Source organism: Struthio camelus, chromosome 13 (assembly GCF_040807025.1).
Source record: "Struthio camelus isolate bStrCam1 chromosome 13, bStrCam1.hap1, whole genome shotgun sequence".
Classification (NCBI taxonomy): domain Eukaryota; kingdom Metazoa; phylum Chordata; class Aves; order Struthioniformes; family Struthionidae; genus Struthio; species Struthio camelus.
The window spans coordinates 22,488,170-22,506,107 of record NC_090954.1 but is presented as its reverse complement, the minus strand read 5'-3'; the positions used below and the strand labels follow the sequence as shown (position 1 = coordinate 22,506,107).

At 43.5% G+C, this 17,938-nt stretch overlaps 1 protein-coding gene across 1 annotated transcript in view; it reads left to right on the top strand.

Annotated features, from left to right (window-relative positions):
* Positions 1-8,115: 8,115 nt before the first annotated feature.
* PCDHAC2 (protocadherin alpha subfamily C, 2) overlaps positions 8,116-17,938 on the top strand; it is a 47,800-nt gene continuing 37,977 nt past the window's right edge. The window contains exons 1-2 of the mRNA XM_068960140.1: positions 8,116-10,632; positions 10,809-10,838. Of these exons, the coding sequence (XP_068816241.1) occupies positions 8,116-10,632; positions 10,809-10,838 (2,547 nt within the window). The remainder of the gene's footprint in view (positions 10,633-10,808; positions 10,839-17,938) is intronic.

Sequence of the window (17,938 nt, the reverse complement as noted above, 5' to 3'; positions counted from 1 at the left end):
CTTTAATTTCAGTTTTTCTTGAATTTATCACTTTTTAATATACTTTCATAAATTAGGAGAACTCATGGAAATAAAAGGTCTTAGGACAATGCAACAAACATGGAGAAGTTGTTAGATAAGCAGCAGACCAAGAATGAAAAATGCAAAGGAAAAAGGAGAAAGCACTGACATTCCAAAAAGCAAAACGTGATCTAGCACAAGATGTACAGTTTGTAGTTAGGGCATGGACAGATGATACTTTTAACATGCTCAAAGGCAAACTAAGGTCATTATTAAAACAGTGTAAGCACAAGACCTAGAAAACCTACAACGTTGCCAGCTCTTTTTCAGATGCAGACTATGAAGTTTCAGATTTAGGTGGTTAACTACTAAGATACTTTGGAGTAAGCAGGGAGTAGAAATAAAGTTAATAGATGTAACTCACAATATGTTTTTAAGACTTCCAGGCAGTGAATATATAGCACTTAACTGTTTGGATAGATGGAGTCTTTTATAATGCAGTTCTGAACTCTTTTGCTAATTAATGAGGCACTGATAGGCTTTAAAGAAAATGTTCTCAGTCTTTCTCAGGGAAGAAGGTGACTGTTCCTCATATTACTCCTTGCCTGTACTTTTGTCTCTAGGTATCTATTTTTATACCCAGGTCTCTGTTTCCATGGGTTCAGTGCCACTGTTTCGTGCTTAGCTTCCTACTTTACTTGAGATGTGTAGACAAAAATGAAGGGAGAAGGAGACATCAGCATCCCTTATCAGCATCATTTTGGAACACCATAGATTTCTTTTACATCCAGAAGGGCACACATAAAAGTCCTGGGCTACTAAGGGAAAAGAAATGTGGGAAAGTGACATAATGAGAGGAAGTGAGTGGATGACTGAATTAAAACTAAAGAGGTAGGAGGACTGGTTGAAAATGGAGTAGAGAAATGACTGAATGGATTAGTAGTAGAAGTTGCAAGAGAAAGAGGAACATAAGGGAGAAAGGAGTTGCGAGACAGAAAAACAAGGAGGACAAAGAACAAAAAGGGAAATATAAGGAGTATTTACTGGAAAGAGAGGAGATGGAGAAAGGGAGGGAAACTAAAATAAAGTACAAGTAAAAGTTGGAAAGCTGAAGTTAAGCTGTGATTAGAAATAGAAAAAGAAACACAGATGGAACAAATATTTGAGAAGAAGAATAGAGAGACAGAAAGAGGACAAATTTAACAGCCAGACTGTGAACAAGTAGAGAATATTGGCAATTTTAAAGCTGTCAGTTCAGTAGGATGTCCAATTGGGAGAGCTCAGGAGTCATTGCTGGAGACTTACAGATTGATAGGACCATCCAAGCCTAGCAGATGATCTTGTTTAATAGGATAAATAAAAGCAACATACAGTTCACTGAGCTGAAATTTAGTGGTGATGGCTTGAGTTAAAGAATCACAGCCTGCAGAGAAGAGTGTCAAAGATTGTGACTCTGGAGAGAGATGTAATGGTGATGAGGGAAAACATACTAACCAGAACCTTCCAAGAGAGCATTTGGCAGTAAAAGTAGCATTTGCAGGCTTTGTGGTGACTTTACAAAGGTGCAAGTTATTCTGGCAATGTCCAAGGCTTTAATGTCCCCTTATTTAGAATGTCATAGAATGTGACATTATGGTTAATAAATTACTGGAAGGACTTTGCAGCCATTAGAAAAATATAGCAGAAGATAAACAAAATGCATCAGAAGTATCCAGCCCTAAATTTTGGACAAAAAGTGAGAAATAATTGAATGTACTCTGAGGACTAAGAGAAGCAAAGAAATGTAATTTGTATGCATCTCTGTTATACGTATTCTGTCTGTGGTTTGTCTAAATTATATGTGTTAACAACACAGATAACGCTCCATGCCCTCTTCAACCCACCACCTCTTTTTCTCTACATAGCATTTTCTAAAACAGCAATAAGTACACTACTGGGCATAAAGAAAGAAATTGTGACCTGAATACAAGCATGATTTTGTCTGGCTACTTAACAGCCTAGGTTTCCGTAACAGCAATGTCTAAAGTAGTCTAGCTTGAGATGTCTGTGATACAAAGGAAATTCTTACCAGATGGATTCATACCAACAAGAAGGATGGATTCATGGAAAGATGTGAAAGAACAGAGTCAATCAAACTGAGCAAATTGGCATAGTACCTGTCTATTTTAAACAAAGGAGATGCAAGTTACGTGTAAAAAGATGACTTGTTAACAAGTCATTCAAGCACCGAAGATGGCTGGAACATGGGACCAAAGAAGCTGGATCTGGAAATAAGAAAATGACATTACCTCAGGGAGGGATTTTGCAGTGTTTTTAGGAAGAGGAAGAATCCTGTGTCCTCAGAAAAATGCCATACAGAGAAAACCCAGATCATATGCTGAAAGAGACCTCTTAACTGCTGTTTAAGGGCTTTTCAGTGGCTCTGTTCTGACTCTGCTGAATCTCCTCACTTGTATTTCAGGATCTCTGAGCTCAGGTGGCTGAATAAAGCCTGATGGAGAATTATCAGGCAGAAGGGAACCGTAGGGTATGCTTTCACTCCTGTCTTTACATTGCCTTACCATCTTTACGTAGTATTTTCCTGGTATGATAGCATTTGAGACATGTGAATTCACCAGAAACAATTTAAGGCTCTGTACGTATTCACCTTGGGGAAGGGAGGTGGTTTAGAGTAAGTAGCGTGCAAAAGAGTGCAGGAATCCCCAGGAAGCCATGTGAGAGTTGGGGCTGGACTGAAGAACTAATGCGAGTGTCCTTTCAAATTATTAAGGTGTTTTTTCCACAGATCTTAAGAGTACCAGTGGGCTAGAAGATTGTGCTGCAGTGCACGACCTGACTGGGCAAGTCAGTAGGAAAGTCCACAAATTTGAGTCATTCCTTTACAGTTTTGAATATTTTTGTCCACTGTAGCTGATGTAATATAGCCTGTGACTGATGGTGGCTCCTTCCCTCTTGACTTGATTTAATTCTAAGTAAGGCAGACAAAGTGTAAGCCCACATGTGTGCATGCGTGCACACACATACGTACATATGCACAGAGAAAATCTGTATTTTTCTAGAGAATGACACAGCTTGCTTGCTTGTTAATGGCTAAGCTATGTGAATTCTCTAGACTTGTCTCAATAATTTTTGCATACTTTTATTTGTGAGCAGATTTTTTGTCTGCCAAGAGCATTTATGTAGTTCCGAAGTAGTCTCTTTGTTGCTAAAAAGACTACATGCTGACAAAGCTATGTGCAAAAATCTAGAGCCTGATCTTGGAATTGTTGACTTCTCATCAGTTTAGAATGGAGCTGCATCATGACGTTGAGTCATTGGCTGTCATATTTAAGGGATGTAATTTACTGAAAGTGAAATTATTTAGAAAGAAGTGGAAAGTCTTTTCATATGTTGCATTTCCCTGGAGTTTTTCAGTTAACATTGTACGGTCACCTCTTCCTATTTTCCAAAATTTATTTCTCCTTTTGCTGTGAGGCTCATGTAAATAACCAGAGGATGGACTCTATACGGTGGTCTGCAGTGAAGTAAATTGAACACAGTTTTATTTCAGTTCAAGCAAATGTAGGTGATACTAGTAACAATATTAAATAAAAGCATTCCTGATACAAGTGGGATTTGAAAAGGATGAATTTTCAAACCCCTACATACCTTCAGAGCTGTATCTCAGAGAGGTAGTGGAGTCTCCTTCCCTGGAGATATTCAAAACCCGTCTGGATGTGATCCTGGGCAATATGCTCTAGGTGACCCTGCTTGAACAGGGAGGTTGGACTAGATGATCTCCAGAGGTCCCATCTAACCTAAATGATTCTGTGATTTTGTGATCTCTGTATAATTAGATCACTCCTGAGAGACATATCTACAGAGAAATATTGTTTAGATTTTCATTGCATTACACTGCTTCTAATATCTATATGAATAACTGTTTCAGTTAGGAATGTGAGGGCTTTCTGTCCTGAAACAGTTATATTGCTATAGGCTCTAGCATAGATCCATACCAGCGTATTAGTACCTTACCCTGATACAACTTATTTTTCCTCTGTAGTAATTGATAACATCAGTGTATTCTTTGCTACACTCATATGTTTGTATTCACATTAAAGGTCTTGTATGATTCACCGTAACCAAGCTAATTAAAGTCATATAATTTTTGTATGTCAGTAAAGCCCAGGCAGTATCCAGTCACTTCAGGGGTTAGCAGGCTTATCAGCAAATGGATATTTGGTCCTAGTGTGTTTTTTCAGCCGTTTTTTGCTGCAGGGACAGATTCTGATCCTCTTAGTCGTGTGGATTGATCTGCAGACACAGGATACATTTTTATTTAACAAGTTTTTAAAGTGTTTCGAAATTTGGTGCTTAGGTCAACTTTCAAGAAATTACTGGATAAAGAAACTCTAGGAAAGGGAACTCCTCCTCCCTCTCAAAAAAAAAAAACAAACCAAAATCCCAAAATCCCAATGCAGTGGAAACTGAGATTATATTTTCCTATGATTCAGTCTTTGCCTTACACTAGAAAAATCAATATTACTACAGACCAGATCCTGAAATATTTTCTCAATGGAAGTTTTTCCTGAATTAAAAACTAAGGTCTGCAGGACTGACTTCAGCATTACTGCCGAAACTAGTGGAGATAAGTAAAGTTATTGTGCCTGTCCTTGAATTTTATATAGATTTAAACTAACTCAGGGAACATTTAATCAGAATAGAACAAGTTTCAGTATCTCACTTATAAAATGTGTGTAGTCAGCATAAATTACATAAAGCTAATATTTTCAGAAAAACTGTTACATTTGTACAGTGCTACTGTAACCGGTCAAGCTATGAGATTAATTTGTAAAATGGAAATCAAAGTACTTATTTTACTGGTATTATAAAACTTCCAGAAGAGGCCAAGAAGCCAAATTATACAATTTTGAAATTGGGAGAAGAAAAGTCAAAGGTTGTAGGATTTTGACAAATGTTGTTTGATGGGGATGAAAATATTATGACATATATACTAGAATGGCTCAGTTAAGTGTGTGTTATTTCCATTCAATTTTACATTCCATGATGTTCTGCTAAACTTTGGATGCGCATAGTCCTATTTGTCCACAGAGAGATTTGGGATGTGAAGTGAGATGAACCAAGGCAGCATGTAAACAGGTTTTCAGCATTTGTCAGCCTTCCCTTGCTGAGGAAGCTGGCTGGTATGTATTAGAGTGGAGCCTGAGTGTGTATCAAAGGAGTAAATCATTGGGTGCTAGGAACAAAGTAAAAGGGAAGATTCCTCGATGATCTTAAAATCCCCTAGATGTCTGATTGGTTTGTTTTGTTCACACACTGTGAGTAAAATCGCAGTGGAGAGAAGGGCATTGCCTCCAGAGATGCGTTTCCCCCCCCGCCCCCGCCTGTTAGCATGGGCATTGTCCATTTCCAGAAGAACCTCTGCTAAGCATGTTCCTTAAGGCAGGGCCTGAGATGTTGCCAATGCCCTTTAGACATCCCTGCACCTGTTTTGTTACAGTGGTTTTGTGACTTTTAGTCTTTTATTTGTGAGCAGTACATTTGTTACAGGACTTTGTGGACACACACTTTTTGGAGGTGTGGGGCAGAAATGCTCTGTGGGCTGTTTGAACAAAAACATTATTTAGTTGTCTGGAAAACTGAGGGTGTATCCCTTCAGATTTGTGTTTTATATGATGATTGCAAGTTATTTTTGACACATAGCTATCTAATCTATGTATATTAGTATTGCCATAGCTATCCATTTCAAAACTCCAGAATGGAAACAAACATGAATTTGGACCTTTAGCACACTTTTGCATGAGGAACTCGGGGTATTTTGTTCTGAATTTGTGAATATTGTGATCTTGAAGGTGGTTGCTTAGCCAAAGATCCAAGGCTGCCTTTTTTTTTTGTCCTTCCCTTCCCTTCCCTTCCCTTCCCTTCCCTTCCCTTCCCTTCCCTTCCCTTCCCTTGTGTTTAACTCCCATTTAAGCAACTGGATGAAATAGGCAGATTCCAGGTGTGCTAGGAGCTTGGCAGCTCTATATGCCCTTCTTGCTCTCATAGAGCTACATTTGTCCCACTTAAGAAGATAAGCAGGGTTGGGTGGTTCTACAGCCATATTTGCAGACCCTGGGATACTGGATGCATGTGAATAAAAATAAGGGCAATTACTTGGACCACCAAAAATGAGCTGAGAAGTAAATCAACCCATCAGCCAAAAAATAAATAGGGTAATCCTGCTCTTAATGTTGCCCTCTCTGATGTCCCTCTCTGATAATAGGGGCCATTCATAAAAGCTGATAGACTGGCAGTCATTCTTAGCAGTGTTGAGCCAGAGAATTGGGGCAATTTTTCTCTGGGGTTTGTGCACCAGATACATTATAATAAAAATCTTTGGGGTTTATGGTCTAAGATGGTGTTCTCAGAAGTAACCCACATGGTGATGAGTGTCCAGCCCCGCTAAAGACAATGAGAGAGGCTTTAGCTGAACTTTGGGGTCCCTACCTCCCTTGACAGACCAGCCCAGTCCAGAAAGGATTCACTAGTCATTCCAAAAGATTTCATGGGGCATGCAAGGACAGAACAACAGGAAAATAACAATCCTAGTGGAGAAGCAATTTCTGCACTAGGTAATAGGTACAAACACAGTAGCACCCCTGGAGGACTGCGTCCTTTGATTTGTCTCATTAAACATGTCAGGTTGGTGATTCAGATGCTGTATGAATGAATGTTTAAGTTTATTGTTCTCGCCAGGATTTGTGGCAGCATGGTAAAACTTAGAGCAGCCTCAGTGCACAGCCACCCCCCACCCCCACCAGCTGAGTTTGTTCAGTTTCTTAGCCCTGTTTTTTGCTGGTTGTTCACTATGAGGGTAGAAGAGAAAGAAGCAGTAACTGAAAAACAGATAATACTGCACCACTCCATCTTCTCTCCAACTGCCCTTGATCACCTTGAGCCTGTTTGTTGCGCTGGATGAGAAACTAAAGCCCACCTTAAAACTCATAACTCATGGGTGTGACTTGCAGAATTTACCCAGTCGAGCTGCTGTCGGGGCACAGCTGCTGCAGCAAGTGTGAGAAGCTGTGGGAGAGGAAGGTGGAAATGTGGCGAGGGGGCCCACAGGGGCTGAGCAGAAGGATGGTGCTGCAGCAGGCATGAATCTCCGAGGGAGCAGAGGAGCAGATCTCCAAGAAGGTCGTCAGACGTACTGCAGCAACACAGAGACGGCACCAGCAAAGGCACCAGCCCTGGCTGGAGGCCCATTTTTTTCGGAGCCCTGCGCTGATTTAACCCTCTCAGGCGGATGCGCTTTTGCACTGCAGCAGCAGGTCCAGAAGTGCAGGCGGTTGGCGGCCCCCTCCCCTCTCGCCCGTCGCTTCAGCAGCGGGGCCGCGGCGGAGGCGAGCGGGGCCGGGGTGCCGCGCCGCCCCCGCTGCCGAGCCGGGGCAGCCGCCGGCGGCGTGGGCGGGCAGGAGCCTCTCCCATCTCGGGGGGCGGCCCCCCGCCACCGGGCGGCTACCGGGAGAGAGGGGGCCCGGCGCAACACGTGGGTGAGGAGGGTGCCGCCGTGGGGGGGAGGTGGTGGGCGGAGCGGGGGTCGGCCTCCCTCTCTCCGGGGAACCGGGAAAGGGGCTCTCGGTGGGGCGAGTTGTGCCCAGCCCCGAGGAGGAAGAGGAGGAAGAGGAGGACTCGCCCCGAAGACCCCCCCGCCCCAGCCGGCCTCGGTGTCGCTGTTCCCTGCCCAGGTGCTGAACCGGAGCCAGCCGCGGCTTAGCGTCCTCCCCCGCCTCCTCTCGCGCAGCAGCTGGAGCCGGAGAAAGCGGATCCAGCGACTCCCGGTCCCTCCTCCTTCCTCCTCCTCCTCCTCCTCCTCCTCCTCCTCCTCCTCCTCTCTCGAGCCGCCGGAGGGAGAGAGGCCGGAGCCGCCGTCTCGGGCAGCGGGCGAGCATGGGCCGGGCGGCGGCGCGGCCGGCGGCGGAGCCTGCGGCGGCGGCGGCGGCAGGGCCGGAGGCGGCCGGTGGCTGCTGCTCGCCGCTTGCATGAGGCGGCCGGGAGCTGGCGGCGGGGCGTGAGGCCGGGCCAGGGCCGGGCGAGGCGGCTCCGGGCTCCGGCGGCTCCCCACCCCCGGCCATGGCGGCGGCTGCTCGGCGGAGCCGCGGCGGGGCGGCGGCGCTGGGCCTGCCGCTCCTGCTGCTGGGTCTCTGCGCCGGGCGGGCGGCCGGCGGGCAGCTCCGCTACTCGGTGCGGGAGGAGCTGCCGCACGGCGCCTTCGTGGGCAACGTGGCGAGCGACCTGGGCGTGGATCCGCGGCGGCTGGCAGCCCGGGGAGCGCGGCTCACCTCGGGCAACGGCCGGCAGTACCTGGAGCTGGAGCTGGGCCGCGGGGTGCTGCTAGTGCGGGAGCGCATGGACCGGGAGGCGCTCTGCGAGCTGAGGCCCTCCTGCTTCCTCAGCCTGGAGCTAGTCATCGAGCAGCCCATCGAGGTGCACAACGTGGAGGTGGAGGTGCTGGACATCAACGACAATGCGCCGCGCTTCCCCCGCCAGGACTACCGGCTGGACATCAGTGAGTCTGCTGTGCCCGGGGCCCGCTTCCACATTGAGAGTGCCCAGGACCCCGATGTGGGCACCAACTCTGTGCAGAGCTACCAGCTCAGCCCCAGCCACCACTTTGCCCTGGACCTCAAAGGCTTCCAGCGGGGCAGTAAACTCCTGGAGCTGGTGCTGCAGCAGCCACTGGACCGGGAACAGAGTGCCCTGCAGCAGCTGGTGCTCACCGCTGTGGATGGTGGGGACCCCCCCAAGTCTGGCACAGCCCAGATTTCTGTACGGGTTGTGGACACCAATGACAACCCACCTGCCTTCGACCGCTCCACCTACACTGTGAGCCTCCTGGAGAATGCCCCACCTGGCACGCTAGTGGTCAAACTCAATGCCTCGGACCCTGATGAGGGCTCCAATGGGGATGTGATCTACTCCTTTGGCAGCTACACCCCACAGAAGGTGAGACAGCTTTTCAGTGTGGACCCACACTCAGGGGAGGTACGGGTTAATGGTACCTTGGACTATGAAGAGGCGTCCTCCTATGAGATCTATGTGCAAGCCACTGACCAGGGCCCTGTCTCCATGGCTGGGCATTGCAAAGTGTTGGTCAACATTGTGGATGCCAATGATAATGTTCCTGAGGTGGTCCTGACTTCTCTGTACAGTCCGGTGCCAGAGGATGCAAAGGCAGGAACTGTGGTGGCCTTGATGAGTGTCACTGACCAGGACTCAGGACTGAATAAGCAGGTGAATCTGCGTATCCCCCCCGGCCTCCCCTTCACACTCAACTCCTTCAAGAACTCCTATACCCTGATCACTCAGGGCAACCTGGACCGTGAGAAGGCAGCATCCTACAACATCACAGTTACAGCTACTGACTCTGGGAGCCCCCCCCTCTCCTCCCAGAAAGTGATCCATGTGGAGATCTCTGACATCAATGACAATCCCCCATACTTTGAGGAACCTGTCTACTCAGTTTACATCCCTGAGAACAATCCCCTCGGGGTCTTGCTATGCACTGTTAAAGCCACCGACCCAGATGTCGCCGAAAATGCCTATGTATCCTATTCTCTACTAGATGGGGATATTGAAGGGCTACCTGTCACCTCCTATGTCTCCATTAAATCTGATAATGGCAACATATATGCTGTCAACTCCTTTGACTATGAGACACTAAGGGAGTTCCAAGTGGTTGTCCAGGCTCAGGATGCTGGGATCCCACCACTGAGCAGCACTGTCACTGTCCACATCTACGTCATGGATGAAAATGACCATGCTCCACAGATTCTGTATCCTACCTCAACCAACACTTCAGCAGCCCTGGAGATGATCCCACGCTCAGCAAATGCAGGATATTTGGTAACCAAAGTTATAGCCATTGATGGAGACTCGGGACAAAATGCCTGGTTGTTCTACCACCTGGTACAAACCTCGGATTCAGACCTATTCAGGGTGGAGCTCCATAGTGGGGAAATTAGGACTACTCGCAAATTGGGGGAGGAGAGCACACCTACTTACAACCTGACAGTGGAGGTGAGAGACAATGGAGAGCCAGCAATGTCCTCATCAGTGGCCATCATGGTTGCCGTGGTGGACAGAGTGTCCAAAATCATCCCTGACACAAGAAGGCACATTAAAAGTACGAGGAATTACTCAGAGATCACTCTTTATCTCATTATCGCTTTGAGCGCCATCTCCTTCGTTTTCCTTTTCACAATTATTGGGCTTACTATTATCAAGTGCTACAGATACAGTCTGTATGGGGACTCCTGCTGTGCGGGTTTCTGTGGGGTCAGAGAACGATGCCCTGCTGAAATGTACAAGCAGGCCAACAACAACATCGATACTAGGTTACCCCATGGTTTAAAAGTGCAGCCCCATTTCATTGAAGTGAGGGGCAACGGGTCTCTCACTAAGACCTACTGCTATAAGGCATGCCTAACTGCAGGATCAGGAAGTGACACTTTTATGTTTTACAATACTTGTGGCCCAACAGGAACTGGTCCCTCTGCAGTGATGACTGAGAGGCATCTGACAGGACAGAGTGGGCAGAGTGCACAAAACCTGATCATACTTAAAAATGACTCCATTACTCCTAATGAGGTGAGGCAACGCTGACAATGACCAGTGCTCTGGGCAAACATGTACTTAAGAGGAAATTCAAACTGGAAAGCTCAGATTCTTTGTATTCCCTTTTGGGTTTACTGACACACAGCTACAAAACTCGTCTCTAAGGAAATTTAATCTGTGCAATGCGTTTTGTTTTTGCATTTGTCTAGGTAAATACTGAGGCTTTCAGGGTCCATTTGGTAAGTTCAGTATATGTGTCTCTTGTCAGATATTCATATGCTAAATAGAGTATTGCCTTTTTCTCTTAGAGATCTAAAACTGCCTGCTGTCACAGAGCACTAGGGTATGTCACATGTGGTCTTACATCTTTAATGTTAAAAAAAATATTGCAGGAAAAAATAAAAAGAGATTAGCCTGGAAATCAGTAGGTTACATTATGGCAATTATAGATATTTGCAACTTGGTTGATTTCATACCTAGGCAAAGTTAGTGAGGCTAGATCATTACAATAATATACTTTGCTACTAATATGGGTGCATTTTAGTTGTCTGAAAACTGCAGGCTCTCATTTGACAATATTTGTTCTGCACAATGCTGCATTTTGCACTTTCTGGGCTGTGACCGTCCAGTGGCACCTTTCTAGAGCATTATAGCAAGTTACCATCATTATGTTGCAGTGCAACAACTTCTAACCCGCTGGGTTGCTATTGAAAAACATTTAATCCCTATGGTTTGACCAGCAGTATATTAACCTTTTCAATATTTTTCCATGGTGAGAAGTTAATGGTTGCTTTCTGTAAAGCATACGGCCAGTCTGCAGTTGGTGTGTAGGTTTTACATTCTGTAGTTTCTTCTTTACAGATATTGGAGCCAAACCCAGAAACACTCACTTGGAGAGAATAATTATGGTTCACAAAAGGAAAATTTTGCAATTACTGTGTATTGTTTGTACTCTAGGATTGTAGCAGACATACAGTCAGTTTGTATGTTAATGTGTAGTATGCATCCAGGCATGGGGAAGTGAAGGGAATAACTGTGGTGGGATAGAGAGGAGCCTGACTTGTGTGCACTTGCACAGAAATATGACTTATTTCTTTATCTATTTCTAGTTATTCACTTATGAAGATGTGAGCATCTTTTACAACTGGTATTTAAAAACATACAAATCCTAAGGATTAGCAAGACTTCCATAAAAATACTCTAATGGAAAAGTGATCTTCCACTTAAAACCGTTGCAGTGTTTTTCTATAAATCACAGTGGTGTGGTATGAGGGTTCTTTTCCCATAGTTTTTGTACCTTAAACTCACTTTGAGTATCATGTGCTGAACAAATGAATCAATACTGATGTAGTTATTAATGTCTACTATAGATGCAGTTTTCAAAAATGCCTAGAATCTGTTTGATCATAGGAGGGTATGCTCTTTAAGCGTGTATGGAGAAGAATCAGGGAGTAGGATATTTGCCTTAAATCTGAATTTCTGAAAAAATAGAGAGGTAATCTTTGAAAATGGTTTCACTTTGGATTTAAAAGCAACAGGAAATTAGTTTAACAGATTCCTATCACATTTTAAGGAATCAGTCTATTGAATGCAATGAATTAGCAAATTTTGAAAATCCCAGTGCAGGTCAGGCAACGGCAGCTCTGCCAGACCGAACTTGGAGTACAAAAGTAGAGAGATATATAGAACAAATATGCGAATGCCTGCCTGTATGGAGTTATGACCTAGAAGAGAAATCAGTTATTCAAGTAGTTCTATATGATTTAAATAGAGATGAAATTCTGACAAATACTACTTATCACAAGTGCTTTTGTAAGGTCTTTGGTTATTAAACTGGCTTATGGCAGTATATGCCATGAAGGTGTATCAGTGTCAAGTGTATATGAGAAAATAGGTGCATGTGATGACATGTACTAATTACTAATTCTCAGCTAATTATGTACTACAAAATCATGTGTTTCCCTTGTTTGAGGCTCAACATTTACACAGTACCTACCATCCATTGCCTAGCAACATCAAAGTATACTTTTTAAAGATAATGATCTATTCATTGCTAGATCGTCAGACACCTGTGTTTTTCTTACTTGTTTATAGTGAATTCGTATCGGTTTTTAAAGACCCATGCCTTCACCTGTAAAGCATAGCAGCAAGCGTTATTGTGCCTTGCAATGATTTGCACAGTTAATCTCTGAGGTGTATGTTACTTCTGGAAAATGTGAACAAGTCTTTCTGACAGTTTTTGGAAATGATTCTTCTGTTAACTGTGCAATGAAGAGGATGGGACCAGCTGAAAGGGCTTCCTATGCATGTATACCATGCATGAAAATATGTCTTAGGTTTCACAGAGACTACTATTTTGCAAATGCCGTTTTACAGTGGGATAAAAAATATCTCACAGTTATTTGAGAATAATGTCAATAACATTTGATGCAATCAGGTCTTGGTCCTTTTCATATTTAAAAGTAAGGTCAAAGCTGTTAGTAATTACTCTGCACTAAGTTGGGGCTAGCTTCATTTGGTCATTACATGAATATATGGGAATGGAAAATGCAGTGCATTAAGGTTAGGTAGGGAATTCTTTGCATCTGTTGATGTGTTGTTTTCTATATAGTTAGTCTGATTTGTACCACTAGTGTCATAATGGTGTAATGGGAGCTTATTTCTGCAAGAGAGCCCGTGCTTCTACATTCACCTTGCTCGCCTCTATGGTCTTTCATAGGTTTATAAGAATATCTCAAACTAAGTGTGTTTTGTAAAGGAAGTGTACTAGTATGTGCACCGAAAAACTTAGAAACAGCTATTGCTGGCATGAGTCTGGTGATAAGGGTCAGAATGCAAGGTTAATGAGTATAATGCTCTAATTAACTTGATCACTACTACAGGAAGACCAGGTAGGCAATGTAGGAAATCTCACACTAAAAAAGTAGTGAAAAGTATTGTGGCTTCATTGGTGGCGCTGTGCGCATTTATGTCCAGCCTGGATTCTTGCCTTTTGGGAGGGGTGAAGAGGGGGCAGTGCAATTTCACTGCTAACCACTGCTGCAGTGATGATCTGTCATTTTCAGGAATTGTTTCAGTACTTTAATCTGAAGTCCCCTTCCCTCACATACCTGTGGAGCTGCTGGGTGATATTTGAGTAGTATCCGTTCCTTGGTCAGTCTTTTCATCTCTCCCGTTTTGTTCTTGCCTTCTCTATAGTTAAGCTTGTTTATTACGTCTTGGATCCCATTGCAACCTTCTTGCTTCAATATAGGGATGAGCAACCAGACTGACATATGGTTTAACGGAAGTTTTCTGCCCCAGAAGGCAGCCTAGCACATTCACAATAATGAGCAAGCATTCTGGATCCTTAAGAGAAGCAGATACGAGCTCTTCTGATTATAGATTCCTTTTTACCACCATTCTGTGGTTACTGTGTGACTGACAAAATGCAGTTTCATGTGATACTCATGAATAACTTTATGTGGTGATCTGTTCACACTTTTGAGGAAGAACTAAAGCCGTAAGACCCAGGAATTCACTGGCGTTTTACCTTTTTTTAAGCAGACTGCTCTACTTCTGACTTCTCCCCTTTATTTTCCACTTCAAAGTCAGCTTGCTAAACACGTGAGGAAAACCAAGCAACACTTGAGTTGAACACATCTTGACACTGCTTTTGAATAAAAGCATGTTTTGAAGTGTCTAAATCTAGTAAGCCCACAGCATTGTCTGGAGCAATCTCTCCAAGAGATTTCCCACATGGGCTTTAAAGGTATTAATGGTAGAATATCTTACAATCTCAGTTCAAGAACTTAAGCCTTTAAGAAATTCTCCAGCCTCACTGACATTGTAAAGGTTAACTATAAGTGTTTGTTTTTTTGTTTAGCGGTAGCAGCTGAAATTTTTCTGCTATGCAGTGTCAGTGCTCTGTGCTTCAGGGAAGTCAGAGTGTTAATCTTGGGGTTACTGCTATGTCAGCAGAAATTTACATCCAATATTGAGCAGAAAAAGCAGGTTTTCTTCTCCTAGAACTTGTTAAATAACTTTACAGAAGCATTTACCTGTTCACTTCACTTTAATATTCTCAGAGTTAGGAATGCAAATGATCACTCCCAGGAAGAAAACTTGTGGGCTACTGAATTATGGTGTTTTTCCATTTCCGTTCTGATTTCTTGTATGATAAACATATCCACAGACTATAAATAGTTTGTTCTCCACGTTGAATTAATTGTAAGCATTTACAGTAGGGAATCAGCAATAGAAGCCTCTGTTATCCCGCAGCTGTCAACACAGTGTCACTAGAAAATAAGCAGAGCTGTATGCTGTTGGGGATTTTAAAAGGCCTTTTATTATTGCTTCAAAATTGATATATTTGATAACTATACCTTGTCATTCTCTTGTGCATTTGTGTGGAAATAGGAACAGAGTGGGATGCTTTTAGCAGTCTCATTATCTGGCAACTGTTTATAAATGTTTGATTCGCAATTTTCTACCTCAGGCAGGTCCTGGGCTAACACCCAGTGTAGCCAATGGGAGGCTTCACATTGATTTTCAGGAATATGGGATCAGGCCAACATCAAAAGTTTTAATTTTTTCCTTCTATTCCAGAGACAAATCCTTAAAGTGTTAAAATATTAACTAAGAAGAGAACTTAGCAGAATGTTTGTAGCAATATATTTTCAATTAAATTTTATCTCACTGAACCAATGAAATTCTTCTTAAATTAACCCATCCTGTGTAACTTAAAAATAATTCAGTGAAATTTTGCATGAGCTTTTCTGCTGCTAAGGTGGCTTGATTTTGTGATGTATATTCCGCTTTGCTAATCAAACTTTTAAATGCAATTGGTTGTTTATGATGAATTACATTAACGCTTGTGGTTCTGTGGTTGGCAGAAAGTAGCCCTGGTGCCTGGAAGAACCAGCAGGAGCAAACTGTTGTCATGAAGTGTTCAAATAGTGCAATGGCAACCACTGCTACAGGCATCTGGATTGATTTTTGACTCATCTCACGCGTGTGATGATGTGTGCTATTTCTAAGGCAGAAAAAGTGTATAACGGGAGGAATAGGAAGTGACTGATTGTTTCTGTGCCGGATTATGTGATTTCCATCACCTCTAATGATGAGTGGAACGGATAGAACCATGAGATTTGGTACATGGCCTCCAAAAATCTCTGGGGGAGATGGCAGTCTAAGATTAAATTGAAAGTAGTGGCTGGGCTAGCAGGTGGCAAATAGTGCCTTGCAATGAGTTGGGAGCTGCAGAGGTAAAAGGAACAGTATTAGCTTCATCGGCGTTGTGTAAAGTAGCAAGTGCATGAAGATATACAACTGGGAAGAGGCTAGCCTACTTCAGAGTCTGTGTTCCTCTTTGGCCTTCCTCCTTGTACTCACAACACAGTGACTACTAACAGCACATTCTGATGGGGCAAGTTTCAGTTTGTGCTCTGCAGCCATAACGCACTGTAGGATGATAACAATTCTAGTCATGTTCCAGTCCATGAATATTAAGGTATGAAAGTGGTGCCAGTCTGTCATGGGCAAAGGTGAATTGCTCATGGGTAGAGACATCAGCCAACCCAAGCATACAGACTATGAGTTGTTTGTTGGATCTGTAAAAAGCAACAGTGCTGCATCTGCATTGTGGAATGATGTTACTGAATAGATTTGCTTGTCTTCTACTATGCTGTCACTTCTATTATTGATCATACTTTTGCTTTCCTCACTCCTAATTGCCCAATCTTGTTTAAAGGTATATTGAAACTACTTTCTCTTAGGACCAGAGCATCTTAAAGAATTAAAACCTGTAACAGAACAAAAGGAGTAGCCAGTTACACAGGCAAAACTGGAACTTCGCCAATTTTGTAAGTTACAGGATGTCAACCTGCGATAACGCAACTGTAGGACAGACCTGTGTCTCTTTCTGAGGTCCCAAAGTTCCCAGTCATGCAGTGATCACACTCAGTAAAAATGGGTGAGAACAAGTCTAGGCAAAGGTAGGCTGATGTTCAACTGCCTACTCCTCTTTTTCCTGTGAAGACTTTAAAAAGTAAGGAAGTCCCCAGACAAATTGAATTTTTCATAGTTAAAAACCAAAAGCAGCCCCCTGAAAGTGTCGAACGTCAACTATGGCAATAGATCCCTCTCCAGACTATATATACCTGAGCTAATTTCTTCTTCTGTCCCTTTGGGAGCTGCGCTACACCCCTGTTCTCCATATTTTGTCATGTTATTCTTCATACTAGTCTGTGAAAACCAGGACATGGACAAAGCTTCCCCCCTTCTTCAGTATATCTTCTCTGTTAAAGCTTTCAACATTATATGTTTTAGTGTCCCTGTAGCAGGTTCAGAGTATTCCAATACCGGCCAGAAGATTCCTCTATGCATGGTCCTCCAGTTCACTCTGGCAGTAGAGATGTCCACCCATTTGCTCATTTACACATGAAGAATAATAACAAATAGAGAACTGTCTGGGAGTGGCCACAGGAAACCACAGCATCTGGACAGTAACCTTTGAAAGTAACATATTCTCCCAATTGCTGCCGTTTACCTTATACTGACATGATGATTTTCCGTCCACGTACTGTGGAACGAATGAAGCCTAACTGATGAATTTCTCCTGCTATCGTATCCCATTCATGATCTGGTGTATGAAGGTTCCCAGTGCAACAGAACATGGATTATTGTTTTTCAGCTGAGAGCTCTCTAACTCTTGGCTTCCTCTTCTTCCTCTTTTCTCACTCCTACCCTACTTGTACCAGACAGTTTTGTTTCTTTCTCATAAGCTCACTTCATCTGTGTTTTGCCTGGAACTGTGGTAAGATTGAAAAATAGTGACCTTAGTGCAGATTAGTGACCTGCATCTCTCTCATTGCAAAAATGAGGAAATGGGCTTTCCCCTGCCTCCACATCTCAACTGGCAGTTCCTCTGCTATAAGGGAATCCCCAGCAGAGGAAAAGCCAAATCTTCTGGTGTCAGCACCCTTCATATAGTAAGAAATACAAATCAGAGAGAGAGGCTTATTAGTGTGTAGTGTTTTCTATCCACTTTAGTTGACTATTACTGTGTGGTTGACTTTAGTGTTGTCTTAACATCCCTGGGACTGTGGCCAAAATAGAATGAACCAGAAAGTACTGGAACCATAACGGGCCACTTTCTGCTAAACTCAGCAGAAGCTGAGCATAACAGAGAACTGGGGCCTAAAAAGGAAGGAAATTGCTAGCACAGATGTTTAATGTGTGGTTGCAAGTAGCAGCCTCTTCCCTTTAATGTAACTTGTATCGTAAAGAATGTCAAGATGCACATCATCCAAGAGCATCTCACACTCAATGCTGGGCCCTGGAAATATGGTGATAGAGC